This window comes from Pelobates fuscus, chromosome 9, assembly GCF_036172605.1.
Source record: "Pelobates fuscus isolate aPelFus1 chromosome 9, aPelFus1.pri, whole genome shotgun sequence".
NCBI classification, from domain to species: domain Eukaryota; kingdom Metazoa; phylum Chordata; class Amphibia; order Anura; family Pelobatidae; genus Pelobates; species Pelobates fuscus.
In genome coordinates this window covers 89,557,852-89,575,743 of record NC_086325.1, presented here as the reverse complement: position 1 = coordinate 89,575,743, position 17,892 = coordinate 89,557,852, and the positions used below count along the sequence as shown (strand labels likewise).

The 17,892-nt window shown below is 43.6% G+C and overlaps 1 protein-coding gene across 1 annotated transcript in view; it reads right to left on the bottom strand.

Moving 5' to 3' along the window:
• The window catches only part of LOC134573660 (uncharacterized), a 46,996-nt gene extending 29,390 nt beyond the window's left edge, over nucleotides 1-17,606 (bottom strand). Inside the window, exon 1 of the mRNA XM_063433442.1 lies at nucleotides 17,500-17,606. Within this exon, the coding sequence (XP_063289512.1) occupies nucleotides 17,500-17,545 (46 nt within the window). The 5' untranslated portion in view covers nucleotides 17,546-17,606. The remainder of the gene's footprint in view (nucleotides 1-17,499) is intronic.
• Nucleotides 17,607-17,892: the final 286 nt, after the last annotated feature.

Below are 17,892 nucleotides of genomic sequence, written 5' to 3'. Positions count from 1 at the left end.
CTAATTTCTTACAAAATGAGCCAGGTCAAAAAATGTTTAGCACTCCTTGTATGCAAATACCCTGGTTGTTAAAGAACTTAATAAAGACTTACAGTGTTGTTCACTAAACACCAAATTTTGTCCAGGTGGTTAAAATTCTGTGTAATTGAACGCATTCTGACCACAATGGCAACTCTCATATTTACTAAAGCCAATTCTGGTTAATATGTGGTCGACCCAACAAGATTTGCATCATTTGGCCAGAATCATTTGGTGTAGATGCTGGAAAGATGCTTGTGATGATACACACCTTGTGCTGAAGATTAATTTGTGGTCAAAACATCATGGTGTTTTATTTGTATCCAGTGACTTATGTGGCTTTAATAAAGAATATTGCTTTATTTAGTCATCTCCCATTGTGATGCCCATCTATCCTTTAGAAGTCTTGAATGTTTAGCAAAGAAGCGACTCTGCAGGGATTCTGAGCTGCAGGGAGATCGATCAGGTAGGATTGCAACTTCTGAGTGCACCATTTCTCCCTCTGTGGTCATCTAACACATCATGTGCCAGTCATGTGGTGCTCTGATTTAGCACCACGCTGTCTTATCCATCTCGGACTCCTCTCCTGGTGATTCTGATACTGCTGCATTTTATGACCCCACACCTCTATGTCCATGTTACCACATCAATTTTACAGAATCACATTTTGTGGACGTGGGTATGAGACAAATGCCTTACACATATAAATACAAGTGGAACAGAACAAGGGTATAAGTTTTAAATGCTAGTGATATAGGTGATGTAAGGCAGCTGGAACAACCCAAACTAAAGTCTCTCTTGTCCTGGTCATAGAAAGCATTTATACAGATTGAGGGAGCAACACCTAGTTCCTCAGAAGTATGCCAAATATGGAATGAGATCAAACACAAAAAGAGAGACTTTATAGTGTTAGAGATGGATGGTAAATGTGAGGAAGAAAAAAAGAAATGCACTTAAAATATGTAGAGCTTTCAGTAAGCTCTACTTAAAAGAGCTTGTGCAGTATGATCTACGCCTGGGGATATGGTATGAGCATCTTGGTCCGATAGAGGATGGTTTGGTGTTAATAAAATATAAACAGAACAGAATGCAATGTACTGTAGTATGTTGGTAAACACAGATATGGCTAATATAGTGTGTAGAAATACAATCACATTTTATAGAGCTTTTAAGTGGTATCCAACAAATAGCGTGGAATGGTAAGTTCCCCACTCTATTCATATATCTTGTGATGGTGGCTAAGAGAGGAACAAGAGAGAGTTTTTTGTTTGTTTTGATATAATTGTATTAGTTTTTTTATTGCAGTTGGCAAAGGCACATCATTTGCACTGAAATGCATGCATTTCTTTAAGGATTACATCAGACTTAAATTTTGAAAATTCTTTCAGAACATAGTTCCTCTTTTCTGGTAAGTTTACCTCCTGGCATTATATAATATTATCTTCAGTGTCAATATCATAAGGTTAAGTGAACAAGAACAGCTACAAACTGTTTTTGTAGTAAAAACTGAGAAAGTACTTGATAACAGAGTTAAACTAGTAGAACGTTTGATGCATTCCATAATGGAGATTGTATAGTTCCCTTTAGTATCAAATATTACCTATTGAGTTGGAAATTTAGGTAATGCTCTCTGATGGTGAAATAAATTCGAATCAGTTGTACCACTTTTATGGGTCGAGATTTGGCACTTTGAGCAGTAATTACTGAAGTTGTCATCAACACATTATAACAAAATCCAAATTGTGATTAATAATTACGTGGTGCTGAACAGAAAAGGGCTGAACAGAAAAAGTAGCCTGTGCTGCCCCCAACAGCAGATTTGGGGCATTTTAATAAGTTGGTGAAAAATGGTTATTGAGTGTTTCATATCAGGGCGCTAGTCCATGTTGGGGTTTTGGAAATACAAACAAGTATTGTAAAAAATCACTGCGTTTTGCCCTATTACATTTAAAAAGAATATTACAGAGACATGGACATGGCCTGCTTTTATAGCAAAGGAAATTCAAAATTCTCAGTCATTACATGAGCAATTAACATGCATGATACATAACATTGGATGATAGATTATTGTAAAGGTAATGGATGGTAAAACAGCATATATATTATAGAGAAATTGTAAAAATGATGAATAATTGAAGTAAAATAATACATTACATAAACAGGGGGTGTGGACAAGATGGTTCTTTGTAATAGAAAAAATGGGCTGATGGGTACATACAATTTTTTTTTATATAAAAAATGCTTCTTATGACAAGGAGGATATGTGAGGGACTTAGCTATCTAATAACAAGCCCGCAACAAAAGTGCTAAAAAGTAGGGAAATGGTTGGGAAAACGCAACACCAACAAAATGGCACAGGTGTCAAAGATAGCCAGGGCGCAACTCCAAAAAGATGGCGCCTATGTCCACATGATAGGGTACTAAGATGCTGCTCCAAAAACAAATGGCAAAGGTGTCAATACAATTAGAAAAGAAACTTGCCGAAAAGTGAGACTAAATGTTAACATTGAGATTGTTAGCTGGAACAGTGTATGTGGAAACCTAAAACAAGCTATCTGGGGATGGGAAGGAAGGCTATGAGATTCAGCTTCAACTAAATCGCTACCGGCATCCTAATAAAACTACACGTATGAAAAACAAAAGGCTAAATATATAGAACACTATATTGGCATCTGTTCTGTTTATTTTCTAAAGCATCCAGGTGGGGATCATACTGCCCAGATGCTTCTAAGTAGAACCTGTTGAAAGCTCTACAAATTGTAAGTGTGTTTCTTTTTTTTTCTATCTCACATTTACTATCAGTCTACTGCACTATAGTCTCCCTTTTTTTTTTAAATGTTTTTTATTGTTAAGCGTAGCATAAAGTCAAGTACAGTATGTTTATGACAATTAAAGTGTGTTTGCCTGCGCAGAGGCTTAACTCAGCTGTGGAAAGCGGTGTACAACAGTAAGCTGTCAAAAGCAACAAGGCAGATCAACGGTTCCAATTTAGCAGTGACTAAATTAGCTCTTTACAGTTAATAGTTATAAACTGGTTGATGATGATGCAGTGAAAATTAATGTTATATGCTCCCTGAGCCAAAGTTTGGCGAGGGCATGTGCCCGCTCAACCCCCCAAGTAGGCTACAATAGCAGATTCAGGTATATGTGTTATGATACATTCAAATGTACGATAATTATATAAGTGCATGTAGTATAAACAAAATAAAAAACTTTATCAATTTCAATGTTCTCCTTTGTTCAGTGGTATTTTATGTTTTCTTCCCCCCCCCCCCCTTTTCCTTCCCCTCCCCTCATGTTTAATTTGGTAAGTATGAAGTCCTATGGTAGCAGCAGTGCATGGACACAACCGCTTGTTAAGTTACATAAGCTGGGAAAGAGAGTCTTAATAATAAGGCTCAGTGCAGCGTATGAGGTCAGACATGGTAAACTTAAGGTTAACATAAGCTGCGTGTACCATAACATCGTGAAGTGCTTGCGGTTATACCTAAACTATGCGTTGCCCACTACGGTGCTAAATTAAAGCAAGCCCGACTGCATGGATTGATGGATAGGGTGGAAGCGGTACATATTATTAGCAGTACTTCCATGAGCAAATGTAAAAGAATGCGCAAATCATAATAAAGAACATTAACAGAAGTGAACAGTATTTATGCATATTATAGGCGGGTGCCAGGCATATGTTAGTCGGTAGATATAACGCGTGCTTAAAAATATATATACCAATTATGGAGTGCAGGTATCCTATGAGATCTCTGTTAAGCTTAGGTCTGCGGTTATTAGTCGGATCCTACTTTGACTAAACTTAGGTGCTAGGTGTTTTGAACACCACGTATAAGTCATTTGTCAGGTATCGTAGGGCTAAGCAGGCAAATGCCACTGGCTGCACAAGTGTGGTTTGGTCGAAATAAGGGAAATATAACTGCAATTTACATCTGTAGATTCCTTGGAGACATGAACACCCGCTTATTTTTATTTTATTTTTTGGCATTTTATGATATCAACATGCATTTCATTGTTTAATACAACAAGGAATTATTTCACTGAGTAACACTCTTGTTCAGCTGTTGCACGGTTCTTGGTGCTTGCTTTGTTCCTTTTGAGCAGGTTGATACCTTAACCTTTTGTTAACAGTAACGGGGTAAAGTGGGGGTGAAAAAGGAGGGGGGGGAGTAGGAGAGTCTGGGGGTGAATCTGTATTCACAGAAGGCTGGAGATATGTTGCATTGTCACCCTTTCAGAAAACAGATTTACAACTGATTCATGTTGCATGGGTACATTCTATTACTCCTAGTTGTTGCATTCATATTGTTGCTATATGCATATTGCTGCGTACATATGGTCTCAGCTGGTGGAGTTGCGTACTTGTCTCATATAAGTGGGTAGTTCTATATATCGGTGGCTCAGGGTTTCAGCCCTGTGAGGTTGCGATATATTTCTCCCATAGTTTCCAAGCTGCCGTTATGGCTGGCTTCGGTGGTGCGGTCTTCCGTGCCATTATTTCATATTGTTTTGTGAGCTCTATTGTGGCGAGGCATTGGGCTACTTTTGGTGGGCATGGGTCCCGCCAGTGCCTGCTTATCGTTTGGAGGGCTGCTACTATAATTTGGTATATAAGATATTGGTGGGCTTTTGTAAGGCCATTTGGGAATTATTGTAATAGATACATTTCTGGGGCTCGCTGGAGGTGGACACCTGTGCAGGCCTTTATTACTTGAATTATGTCTGTCCAATATTGCTGCATTTTGGAGCAGGACCACCATATATGGAGCATGGACCCTTTGTCTTTCATGCAGCGCCAGCATGCGTCCGGTATATTGGGGTTACCTTTGTTGAGCCGTACTGGTACCATGTACCATCTGTACAACATTTTTTGCGTAATTTCCATATGGGAGGTGCACAGGGAGAGGTTCTTATGTGCCTGGAGTATTTGGGCCCACTGACTCTCAGTGATGTGGACACTGAGTTCTCGGTTCCATGCCGTTATAAACGTGTGGGCGTGGGATCCCTCCTTGGCACTAAATATGGCATAGACCATGGATATCAGTTTCTTCCGTGGTCTCAGTTTGATACATATTTTTTCTACCTCCGTCAGCTGTAGACCATTTACAATGTTGTACAAGCATATTGTTTGGGTCCTAAACCATGACATAGGCTGTTTATACGAAAATTGTGCTGTGTCTGGTAGCTTATATTGTGTTTGTATCTCCGCAAATGGTTTCAGTGTGGGACCTTGGTATATGTGGAAAAGATGTGTGATATTGTGGTTGTGCCACAACCTAAAGTTGAATCCTGGTATTACTAAAGACAGCGATTCTAGCGGCATTGCTAAGGAGATGCCCCCTTTCAATATGTATGCATCCCCGAATTTGTCCCAGGTTTGTAACGTGAGCTGTGTTGTTGGAAGGATGTCCTTATATTTTGGTCTTAGTTTCCTAGACATCCAGGCCAGGACCGGTAATGTGAAGTCATTGGTGTAGACCGCTTCTATCTGCACCCATTGCGGGGGATTGGTAGCTAGCACCTGGCCTAGGACGGCTGCTTTGTGATAGTTAGTTAAGTACGGTAGGCCCATGCCTCCCATTGGAAACGGTTTGTATAGAGTGGATTTCGCAATTCTGGGTTTGGTGTCGTTCCATATAAATGAGTTAATTACTTTTTGTGCTTCGGGTAGGTAGCTAGTGGAAACTGATAGTGGAATGGTTCTGAATAAGTATTGTATTCTCGGGAGGAGCAGCATTTTTGCAGCAGCTATTCTGCCCGCCCAGGAGATAAACTTCCCCTTCCAACAGTGTGTGAGGTTTTTAAGCTCTATGAGTAGCGGGTTGTAGTTGGCTTTGTGGATACCTGCTAACGTTTTTGTTAATGCTATCCCTAGGAATTTGAGATTATCCATTTGCCATTCATATGCAAACGTCTCTTTGAGGATGCCTAGCTCCGGCTGTGGGATGTGTGTTTTGGAGATATTTAATTTATAATATGAACGGTTGCCAATTTGGCGAATTAGATGGTGTAGTGCAGGTAATGAATTCCGGGGATTCTGTAGTGTGAGGAGGATGTCGTCCGCGAATAATGTTAGTTTGTGTTCTGTGTTCTTTACTTTGATACCATGTATTTGGGGATTGTTTCTGATCAGATGTGTAAGGGGTTCCAGGGCTAGGATGTACAGTATTGGGGATAGAGGGCAGCCTTGTCGTGAGCCGTTGGATATTCTAAAGTTGGTTGAGGAAAAGCCACCATTCACTACTTGGGCCGAGGGGTATGAGTATAATGCTTTGATGAGAGTCGTGAATTGTGGGGGGAATCCGAACCTCCCTAGGACTGCGTGGAGGAAGGGCCAGTGGAGGCGATCAAATGCCTTCTCGGCGTCCAGTGATACTAATACACTGGGCGTACTTCCTCCACGTAGCCCACCCAGCAAGTCCAGTACTTTCCTTACCCCATCTGCTCCCTGGCGCCCGCTCACAAAGCCTACTTGGTCCGCATGCACTAGTGTGGGGATAATTGGGGACAGTCTGTTGGCGAATATCTTAGCTAGTATTTTCGTGTCCGTATTGAGGAGCGAGATTGGGCGTAAATTTTGACTTTTGTTTGGGGGTTTCCCTGGTTTGGGGAGTGTCACCACGTGTGCCGTGAGCATTTCTTTCGGTATCTTGCCTGTGGTGATAATGTGGTTATAGACTGGTGTCAGGCGGGGGGCTAGTATGTTAGTGAATGTTTTGTAGTAATAGTTTTTTAGACCGTCTGGTCCCGGGGATTTCCCAGTTGGAAGAGTAGCTATTATTTGTTGGGTTTGTGGGTTGTTACCAGTGATTGTATCACTTGTTTTTGCTGCTGTGTCAGTGTTGGCAGGTGTATGGGTTGATGTGTACCGTCGTCCTGTTTTAAGTTATATAGATTATGGTAGAATTTGGCCATTTCGTCATTGATATCTTGGGGGTTGTATATTTTCCCCCCCTTGCTGGCGATTAGGTAAGGGATCTTGGATTGGGCTTGCTGTTTCCGCAGCAGCGCTGCCAGAGCTTTCCCCGCTCTGTTGCCCTGTGAGTATTGTCTCATCTTTAGGCGTTGCATTGTGTGCGATGTTTTGGCTAGGTGAATGTCATTTAGGCGTTGCGTGGCCAATGCAATTGGCGAGAGGTGGGCTGTGTCCGGGTTTGTCGTATGTGCGTTTGTGGCGTTTCGGATGGTGCACAGTAGGGTTAGGTATTCTGCGTTGGATGTGCGTTTGGTGTATGAAGCCCTGCTTATCATTAGTCCTCTTATGGTTGGTTTATGTGCCTGCCACAAAGAGGCGGGGGATATGTCCGGGGTATCATTGGTCTGAAAGTATTGTTCCAGGTCTTGGGTCGTTTGGGTCAGGAAAGCGGGATCATGTAATAGAGAGTCATTTAGGCGCCAAGGTGCTCGACCTCTGTGGGGAAAGGAACCTCTCAGCGTCATCGTGAGTGGTGCATGGTCAGACCATACAATGTCCCCGATGACGCATTGGGTGGTTCTCGGTATTAGTGTCCCTGATACCAGGATATGGTCTATCCTTGAGAATGATTTATGGACTTGTGAGTAGTAAGTGAACTCCTTATCCATAGGGTGTAGTGTGCGCCATGCATCATGTAGGTTATGTTCCGCTAGTAATTTGGTTATGGCTGTGCTTTGTGTGTTTGTTGCAGGCTGTCGGTGGGGGGTATCTGTGTGGGTTTTGTCCATGTGTGGGTCTAGTACATGGTTTAGGTCTCCGCAGATGACCATAGCCCCCAGTGTCTGATTAGGGAGTTTATTCAGGACTTTTTGCAGGAATTGCCTTTGGTTTGTGTTTGGGCTGTATATGCCTACCAATACGTATTCAGTATTGTTTATCATGCCGAAGAAATTTATTTTTTCTGGTTTGGTGGCCGACTTCTTCGCTCTTTGGTGAGACATCACCGTAGGAATTATTGTTTTCTCTTAATTGCGCCTTTTGAAGCTTGGTTGTTAGAGCTCTGTGTCGGAGCAAGTCCTTATGCGGCCATCTTGTCCGGCGGCCAGCCACGCCCCCATCTCTGCACCCGCTTTTAATGCCATTTTCTTGTGCTCGGGTCCGGAGCTAGAGCTCATGGCTGCCAGTCGGTTCGGTGCCCCGGCCCTGCCCCCCTCCTTTTTGTGTTTGTTCTCATTCCGTATTTGGCATACTCCTGAGAGACACGCTGGGCTCTGCTTCCTACATCTGTACACATCCTTTCACATCGGTAATAATGTATCTACATTTAGTTGTGGTGGCTTCACACTTTGAGTGTTGGGGTGGTTAACCTTGACACCTAAATGTCAGTTTTAGCAAGCCTCAGCCTATTGCTACATTATAGAATAGGGTAATCAATTTTGTCCATAACCACAATTAGACAAAAGCTTGCCAACCTAGATTTAGAGAAGTTTTAGATGGACATGAATGTGCAATCCCTCCGATCCCTGTACATGGTGGCATTTGTCTAGGGAGCATTGTAGCGATCCCTATTAACGCTCTATCAATTTTATTTTAACTACAAAACTATTATAACTACACCAAATATTCTCCACTTCAAGTATTAATTTATTGTAGGGCACACAGTCTGGTCCCCAACCAGATACATACACACATATATTTTGGTTCATAAATAATTATTATTTATGAAAAGCCCATAAACAGAAGTGAATATCAAAATGTATCTGTGGGTGACACTTGGTCTCCACTTGGTCTGTAGGTTATGTTACAGATATTTCTTGAACATGTATGGTATGGATATAAATAACATAATCAGATCTAGTGGACTTCATAAATTAAGTCACATATTTTCTAGTGCATTATCTTTGAAATTCTTATAGCTGCAGCAACTTCAAAAGAAATCAGTAGCAGAAGCAAGCTCTACCTAGAGTCTAGAGATTGGTTTTAGAGATTTCCTCCAGGCCAAAGTGCCGCCAGTAAGGTCTGCAAAGAATGTGAGGGACATTTTTTCGAATTTGTATGGAATACAGTTTTTAACTGCTGCCATGGTCATAGCTTTATCCTTACTCTGTTGGAAACAAATTATCAAATCGCGGGAGGCCGTAGCTGGGGCTCTGGCCGGTTTCGTGGCTCTAAAGATGCTCTCCAGGCATATGGCTTTGGCCTGTCTCAGAGATAGCAGATTCGTCAGGAGCCTGCGGACAAGGTGCGGTAGTTCGTCCGCCGGGATTTCATCCGGCACTCCCCGTACTTTTAAATTGGCTGCCCGACGTGTGTCCTCCAGGGCTGCAAACCACCATTCAAATTCCTTGTTTTTACTTTGCAGACCCCCGATCTCCTGCTGCATGGAGGCAAGGTGGGTAGTGTGTGCTGCAGAGGTGTCTTCCATGGCATCCAGTCTTCCCGTTATGCCGTGAAGGACTGCGCGTAGGGCTGCCATATCCACTTGGATTGTGGACTGCAGGTCCGCTAGTAGGGCTTTAAGTATCGTTGTAGTTACCGGTGCAGTATCGGGGTTCACAGGCTTGGCTACGGGCGTTGTGAACTCGTGTGAGCCGGGTGTGTCGTCCCAAAGGGAGTAGTCATCCGATATTTCGGAGTATGTCTCCGCGTGGTCAGCCATCTTGGGCCTAGTTGCTCCGTTGGCTTGCCTCCACATGGCTCTGATGTCGAGGTTTTGTCTCGGCTGATCGGGCTTCTGTTTTTGGGACTTTCGTCCCATAGTGGCTCTCCAATCTCTGTCTGGTGTTTACAGCCGTTTTGGACGGTTTTATCAAGTTATTTAGGGTGATATTAAGCTTTAATCGCTGGAGCTTCAGTGTCATGCGACTTCTCTGCTCTGCTGCTTGGCTCCGCCAGCTGTGGCTTTATTGTTCTTATATACACATTTAACACATAAAGTACCACCCACAGGGTTTTGTGGAACAGCCAATCAAACACGTAATATACAATAAAACAATCCCATTCATTCCAGCAAAATCCTCCCCTCTGCCTGTGATATAATTACTGAACACAATGGGCTAACATAATTATCACAGGCAGAAAAATACACAGTTTTACACATAATTCATAACTTTAAAAGTATACATCACATTCACATAAAACATTTTCAGAACCAGCATACTCAAAAATCAGACAATTCCCTCCAGTGGTTTAAATGTTAGGTCGAAGTCCTTTGTGACCAACTGCAAGCATAGCTTTCCAGCCCAAACCATGGGCTGATGAGAGGGGTTCATAGTCATGAGGCAGGAGGCTGGCAATTAGGCATCTCCATAACCCAGGGAAGAAGGGCAATTTGTCATAAAAGAAAATAGGGACAAAAGGCGTTTTGTAACACAGGCTTCTCAAGGACCCGGTGGCGAGGTTAGTTTCGCCACACATACCATGACACACAGATACATACAGTGACATACTGTCATGGTACCTGTGGTATCTACCTCAGAGGAGGTCAGACATCTGGACGTGGTTCCTCAGAAGGGGGCTTGTACACCCGATTGTTTGGCCGTTCCGGCCGTTTACACACTGGCCGCAATAGCTCTGCCTCCTTTTATGACGCGGCGCTCAATAGCCGACGTCATGACGTCAATGACGTCACGACCCGCCAGAAACCACAAATCAGGATATTTTGGGGGCATGGTCACCAATTAAGGAACCAATGTATAAAAGAGACTCATTTGCAAAGAGTCATTGCCCTGTCGTGGTTCTAGCTTGTCTGGTCACTCAGTGCTCTTATTTCTATTGATTATTTGGTTCTTGATTCGGCTCTCTAATATCAACTCTGCTACCTTCTCTCACCTTTATTCTCGGCTTGACTCTCGCTTACCTGTCCTCTCGTTCCCTCGACCTCGGCTTGTCTCTGACCATTCTTTGTCTTATCTATACGTTAGTCCGGCCATCCTAAGGTCCAGTATACGTACCTATTCCTGTTTGCATTCTACGTGTTCGATCCCTGTCACGATCCTGACACATACATACAGACACACTGACACATACACACAGGCATACAGATATATACACTGACACACAGACACATACACTGACACACATGTACACAGACAGACACACACTGAGACAGATGCAGATACACAGATACATACACTGACTCACAGACATACAGATACATACACATATATACACACAAACACTACACACACATACAGATACACAAAAAGACATACATGTTCATTTCTACCTCTTGGCTGGCTGGATCTGGTGGGAGTTAGGGGCCTACTGCTCTCCCGAAATCTCCCTCTTTCTCCTGCGCTCCACCCCCTCCTCTCCCTCTTTCCCCCACGGCTTGCTCAGTGTTTGAGATGGGAGGAAGTAGTTACACGCTGTTACTTCCTCCTAGCTCTGGCTGCACTAACATATGGGTCTGGCCTTATTAAAGCACCGTAGTGCGCGACCAGGTTTTTGGAAGCACATGTGTATCAGGTGGCCTTAAGTGCATGGGCCATCTGATCTGATAGACTCAGCCAGGGCCGGACTGGGGAAAAATTAGGACATTTTCTAGTCACAGCAGCCCAGTTGGGGGCTGTTGTGTCATCACCAATGACCAGCTGTAATGCCGCCCGCCGGGTTCTCCTGCCAGAGAGCAGCATGGGCGTGTATCGTTGTGGCGGCATTCCCCTTGGGATGTGGGAAAGCTGTGACTGGGCTGCTGTGACTAGAAAATGCCCTATTTTTTCCCCAGTCCGGCCCTGGCTGAGTCTATCAGATCAGTTGGCACATGCACTTAAGGCCACCCGATACACATGTGCTTCCAATGCTCACAGGCATCCGCCGGCACCCGGAATGCAACATCGCCAGGGCCGGCCTTAGGCATTTGGGCGCCCTGTGCAAAAAATCTATACAGCGCCCCCCCTCCCCCTCCCCCACTCCTTACCCCTTCCCACACACCCTGTCACACACACACACACAGGCAGACAGCCACACACACAGGCACACACAAAACACACAGGCAGACAGTCAAACACACACAGACAAACAGTCAAACACACACTGTCAGACAGCCACACACACACAGTCACACACAGACAGACACACACACACACACACACACTGGCAGACAGTCACACACACACAGACAGTCATACACACACACGCGCAGACAGTCACACACACACACGCGCAGACAGTCTCACACACACACGCGCAGACAGTCTCACACACACACGCGCAGACAGTCTCACACACACACGCGCAGACAGTCTCACACACACGCGCGCAGACAGTCTCACACACACACGCGCAGACAGTCTCACACACACACACACACACACACAAACATAGGCAAACAGTCACACACACACAGGCAGACAGCCACACACACACAGTCAGACACACACACTCACTAACAGACAAACACACTCACAGACACACACTAACAGACACACACTAACAGACACAGACACGCACTAACATACACAGACACACTAACATACACAGACACACACTAACATACACAGACACACACTAACATACACACACACACTAACATACACACACACACACTAACAGACACAGACACACACTAACATACACAGACACACACTAACATACACACACACACACACTAACATACGCAGACACACACTAACATACACAGACACACACTAACATACACAGACACACACTAACATACACACACACACTAACAGACACACACTAACATACACACACACACTCACCCACATTAACACATTTTTTTACATTTATTTAGACACCCCCCCAGCCTCCTTACCTTTGGGAATGCAGGGGGGGGGGGGTCTCTAACTCCCTGGTGGTCCAGTGGCTGCTGGGCGGCGCTGGCGGGCGGCTGGCGAGGGAGCACTTCCTCTGAGCTGTATGCTCAGCTCCCTCGCGCGCTGCAGAGTGAGGCTGGGAGCTGGAATATGACGTCATATTCCGGCTCCCAGCCTCACTCTGCGGCGCACGAGGGAGCTGAGCATACAGCTCAGAGGCAGTGCTCCCTCGCCAGCCGCCCGCCAGCGCCGCCCAGCAGCCCGGCATGTCTGTTAGCCGCAAGGCTAACAAGACATTTGCCTTGGGCATTTGGGGGCGGCAAAAAAAGCCGCCCCCTGGAAAATGCCTTGTTAGCATTGCGGCTAACAGACATGCCGTCGTGTGAGCTATGCGGCCGCAGGGCGCCCCCTGCACCATGGCGCCCTGTGCGGCCGCACAGCTCGCACACCCCTAAGGCCGGCCCTGAACATCGCAAAGGGAATGCGGACGCATCTCATTGTGGTGGCATTCGCACGTGGTAATGGGAATGCCGCCAATTACTTACCTCTTCCTGTGATGCCTGCTGCCCACTGACAGGCACTCCTCCCCTCGCACAGCGGCCGCACTCCTCCCCTCGCACAGCGGCCGGGTCTGTAATCGTTAGAGACACCGGCCACTGCAACTAAGAACCTTTTAAGGTTCTTGCTTAACCCTATGAGTACCTAACTTTGGAAATGTGTGTATAACGTCACACACACACATTCACTGTCACATGCTCGCCTGCAGCCAATCAAGGGGCACCTTAGGCTATTTAAACCATTTTCCTTCATTTCTCTGTGCCATGTCGTGGTTTCCATTCTCGTTATCCGAGAGTGCATTTCTGGTACTGTTTCTTGTGTATTTTGACCTTGGCTTTCCCATTGACATTCCGATCTCTGTATCCCTTGACCTTTGGCCTGGCTTCTATATTCCTCGACCAGTGGCGTACACACGACCCATGGGGCCCCCGGTGCGAAAATTGATCCATGGGCCCCCCACCCCACCCTGCGCTTACTCTTTGTGGGCCCGGGCCGCAACACATGGCGGCGGGCACCTGGTCTCAGGGGTTGCAGGGCTGCGACCCCTGTGAACGCGGTATGTACGCCAGTGCATGCAGATACACATACACTTAAAGGACAGCTATAGACACCCAGATCACTTCAGCTCAATGAAGTGGTCTGGGTGCCAGATCCCTCTAGTTTTAACCCTGCAGCTGAAAACATAGCAGTTTCAGAGAAGCTTCTATGTTTCACTGAGGGTTAATCCAGCCTCTAGTGGCTCTCTCACTGACAGCCGCTAGAGGCGCTTCCACGATTCTCACTGTGAAAATCACAGTGAGAAGACGCTGGACGTCCATGTGAAAGCATTGAAAAATGCTTTCCTACGGGCAGTTTGAATGCGCGCGCGGCTCTTGCTGCACATGCGCATTCGGAGCTGAGAGGCGGATCGGGGCGGAGGGATCTCCAGCGCCAAGGGACTCCGGCGCTGGAGAAAGGTAAGTGCTGAAGGGGTTTTAAACACACACTCTCATGAACAGATGCATACACACTAGCTAACAGACACACACATTTACTAACAGAGACAGACTCTGTGACAGACATTGATACACACTCACTTACAAAACATGCACTCTCACTGACAAACACACACTCACTAACAGACACCAAACAGACTCACTAACAGACACACACTAACAGACACACACAAACTAACACACTCGGTAACAGACACACACAGTAACACACTCACTGACACACACATACTCACTGACACACACACTGACACTCACTAGCAGACACACACTCAATAACAGACATACACAACTAACACACACAGTAACACACACAAAAACTAACACACTCACTGACACTCACTAGCAGACACACACTGACACACAAAAACTAACACTAACACACACACACACACTCTAACACTAACACACATACACACATATACAAACGCACACATGTTTTTTTTTAAATTTAATCCCCCAGCCTCCCTACCTTTGGGAGTGCTGAGGGGATTCCCTGGGGTCCAGTGGGGCTGTTGGGTGGCCAGTTCTGCAGGCAACGAGGGAGCACTGAGCCTCCTGTTCAACTCCCTCGCGTGCCGCGTACTGATGCCGGAGCCAGAGTGACGTCATGCTCTGGCATCACTGCGGTGTGCGAGGGAGCTGGGCAGAGAGCACTCAGCGGAGAGTGCTCCCTCGCGCGCACCGCCCGCGAGGTGACACCAGGACACCAGTGTGTGTGTGTGTGTGTGTGATGGGTGCTGTGTGTGACTGTGTAAGCCTATAGATTGGGGTGTGATAGGAATAAATAAGCATATATATTTTTTTAAAAAAATATTATTATCTAAAAAAAATACATACATTTATTACATACATGTCCCCCTTTCCCTCTTCTTACCTTTTCCTCAGGGAGGGGGGACAATGCCCTGGTGGTCTGGTGGGGTTGAGCAGCTCTACCTTGCCTGCAGCTCCTCTGGCTGCAGGCAGAGTTCAGTCCTCCCTCAAGATCCTTGGAGTGTGGCCGCAGGTTACCACAGCAACGCTCCGAGGATCTCATGGGAGGAATGTTCTGCCCCCAGGGTGCTCCTTCTTCCCTGCCTCCCTCTCCTGCAAGCCATCGGTCACTGCCTGTGGGCCTTTGATCAGAACAGCTGAACTGATATTTTTCTCCTTTTGCTATTTTGGAATACATGTAGAAATGTGAATTCTCCACAACTTCAGGCTTCAAGATTAAATTCCAAGGGAATAGTTGAGGTTAAATATTAGAATCAAAAAAGCTTTTTGATCTTGATTCCTATATACATTTACAATCTTAGAAACATATGTTTATTTTAGATTTTGTGAAAAGACTATGGGCATCTGGTAGGGGTGAAATGTTTTAAACTATGCAAAGTAAATAACTGATAGTTTTGCATGTATACTGTACATGTATATTTTGTTTTCATATTTTGTAATGTAAAAGTTCCATAGTCGAAAAGGATAATGATTTCTAATAATCATTTAAACGGATTAATTTTTTTGTTTATAATTTTACAAATTCTGAATGGTGATTAGGGACAAATAAGATGAATTGAATTTAAAAGGTAGATTTGCTAGGGAATTTTTAACAATACTTACAAAATACTGTTATAAATCCACATATAATGTATGCTTTAGGTTTTAATAATATCAGCTGCTCTTACTGCAAAGCTCTCCTTTGAGCAGTAGCTAATATAAATTCAAAGAAGATTCATTTTAAAAGTGTTACTGATCTGGGAAGATGGGTCTACCTGCTAAATACCTAATTTCCTTTTACAAATGTAGCCTATTGCATTTTTTTATATTCTCTTCCATCCAGTTGTTAAAATTTACCTGTGATTCGCTGTATTCATAGACAACCAAATGCTAAACGAAGTGTTCAAATGGATCTCATTGCTCAAAAGAGATTAGTTTCAAAATTGTTCAGGTTCAAAAGACTTGCAACTGAATTTACATATTAATATAGCTGAATTGGAAAAAAAATCCAAGTCTGCTATGCTTCCAGTTTAGCTATTCTAGCATAAAATGTGAAATTCACTTTGAATTCTCAGCGTCAGCAATACTCATTATTGAATAACCCTTTAAGAGCTATATGTGCATCAAGAATGAAGGGAATGTACTTGCAATTAGGCAGTTTGCAAATAGCTAAATCAGCCAAATTATGTGTAGTTTTGGCTGAACTGAGAATACTGTACAGACAACCAAACTGCATCCAAATAGATGAATATATTACCAAATTACCCTCTTATGAACAGCATAATGGATTAAAACAGCTGAAAAGGCTTTGGATGCCATTGAGTTTAAATAAAAAATTATATTGCTACACGTAGAACAGGAAAGAATATTACTATGCGCGTACACTTTGATTTTATTGGTTTATTTTCTAATTTGTAGAATCCAATAGAATAAAGCATAGGTGTCTACAAATCAATACAATGTTAATAATAGGGATATCACATTAATTTGATGTTTCCTCTAGTGATATAAAAAGTCATACGAGATCTGCGGGATTAAAATTGTAAGCCACAGCTAGACTCCGATTCCAACAACAGCATAAACCCTATATGCATTGTAAAATATATTTGTTATGTGTTTTAGTTAAGGATACATTTTATAGATTAAATTATAAAAATATTATATTTTAAACTTATAATCATAAATTACTGCAGGTATTAGTTTGATAGTTCTAGCTATGGTAACTTATGGGTTGTAGGTTTCATTTCTGTCAAGATCAGTCAACCTTAGATATGTCAAATTTAGTTGTTATTATTAACCATTATTTGGCTAATAATAACATTAACACTCTAAGAAATACTCACAAACTAGTAAAAGTTTGTGATATATATTGGTAGTCTCAGATCACATTACTTAGAGGAGCATTCCAAGCACCCTAATGAATACTTTAGTGGTTTTAGTGACAGGGGTGTCCTGACGCCCCCAATGTAAGGAGTCAAACTGTTTTAAAATGATTTGACTTCTCACCCGGGTTCTCCCTGCTTTCCTACAGGTGAGCCAGAAGCTCTCAGTCAATGAGCTAGCCCTGCACTGAGAAGCTTATGCTAATTACAGCTAATGCCTCTCCCGGCTGATGATAGAAGGTGGAGAGGGGCACCGTGGGGACTCTAGTTAAGAAGTCAAACCATTCTACAACCCACTGTACTGGTTATAGTGTTTGAAGTGTTCCTTAATAATAATATTATATTTTGATTGAAAAAAAGAGAATAAAATGACTCACCAGTTTCCCATGCAATGACTACAACCAGAAATAAATGAAACCGCATTTTTGCCACAATCCAGTGACACTGTCTCTTCGCATGTGAGAATATGTTTGCGGACAAAGCAGAACTACACTTCCTTTCTAGTGGCGTCTTCCATATGATTTTGAAGATTATGGTGTCGCTTGCATTATTTACCTCCCTTTACTTCCCTTTTAAATAGAAGGCAAAAAAGACAAAAAAGAATTGCTTTGTTACTTGGATTGCCTAAATGTTTTTAAATAATTGTGTTGGGAAATATAAGAACATTGTATCTTTTTTGTGTCATCTAGTAACAGGATGTCGCAATCGAATGGAAACCACGTAATGTTAGTAAAAATGGTACAATGAAAAAAGTATTTATTTTACTTTAA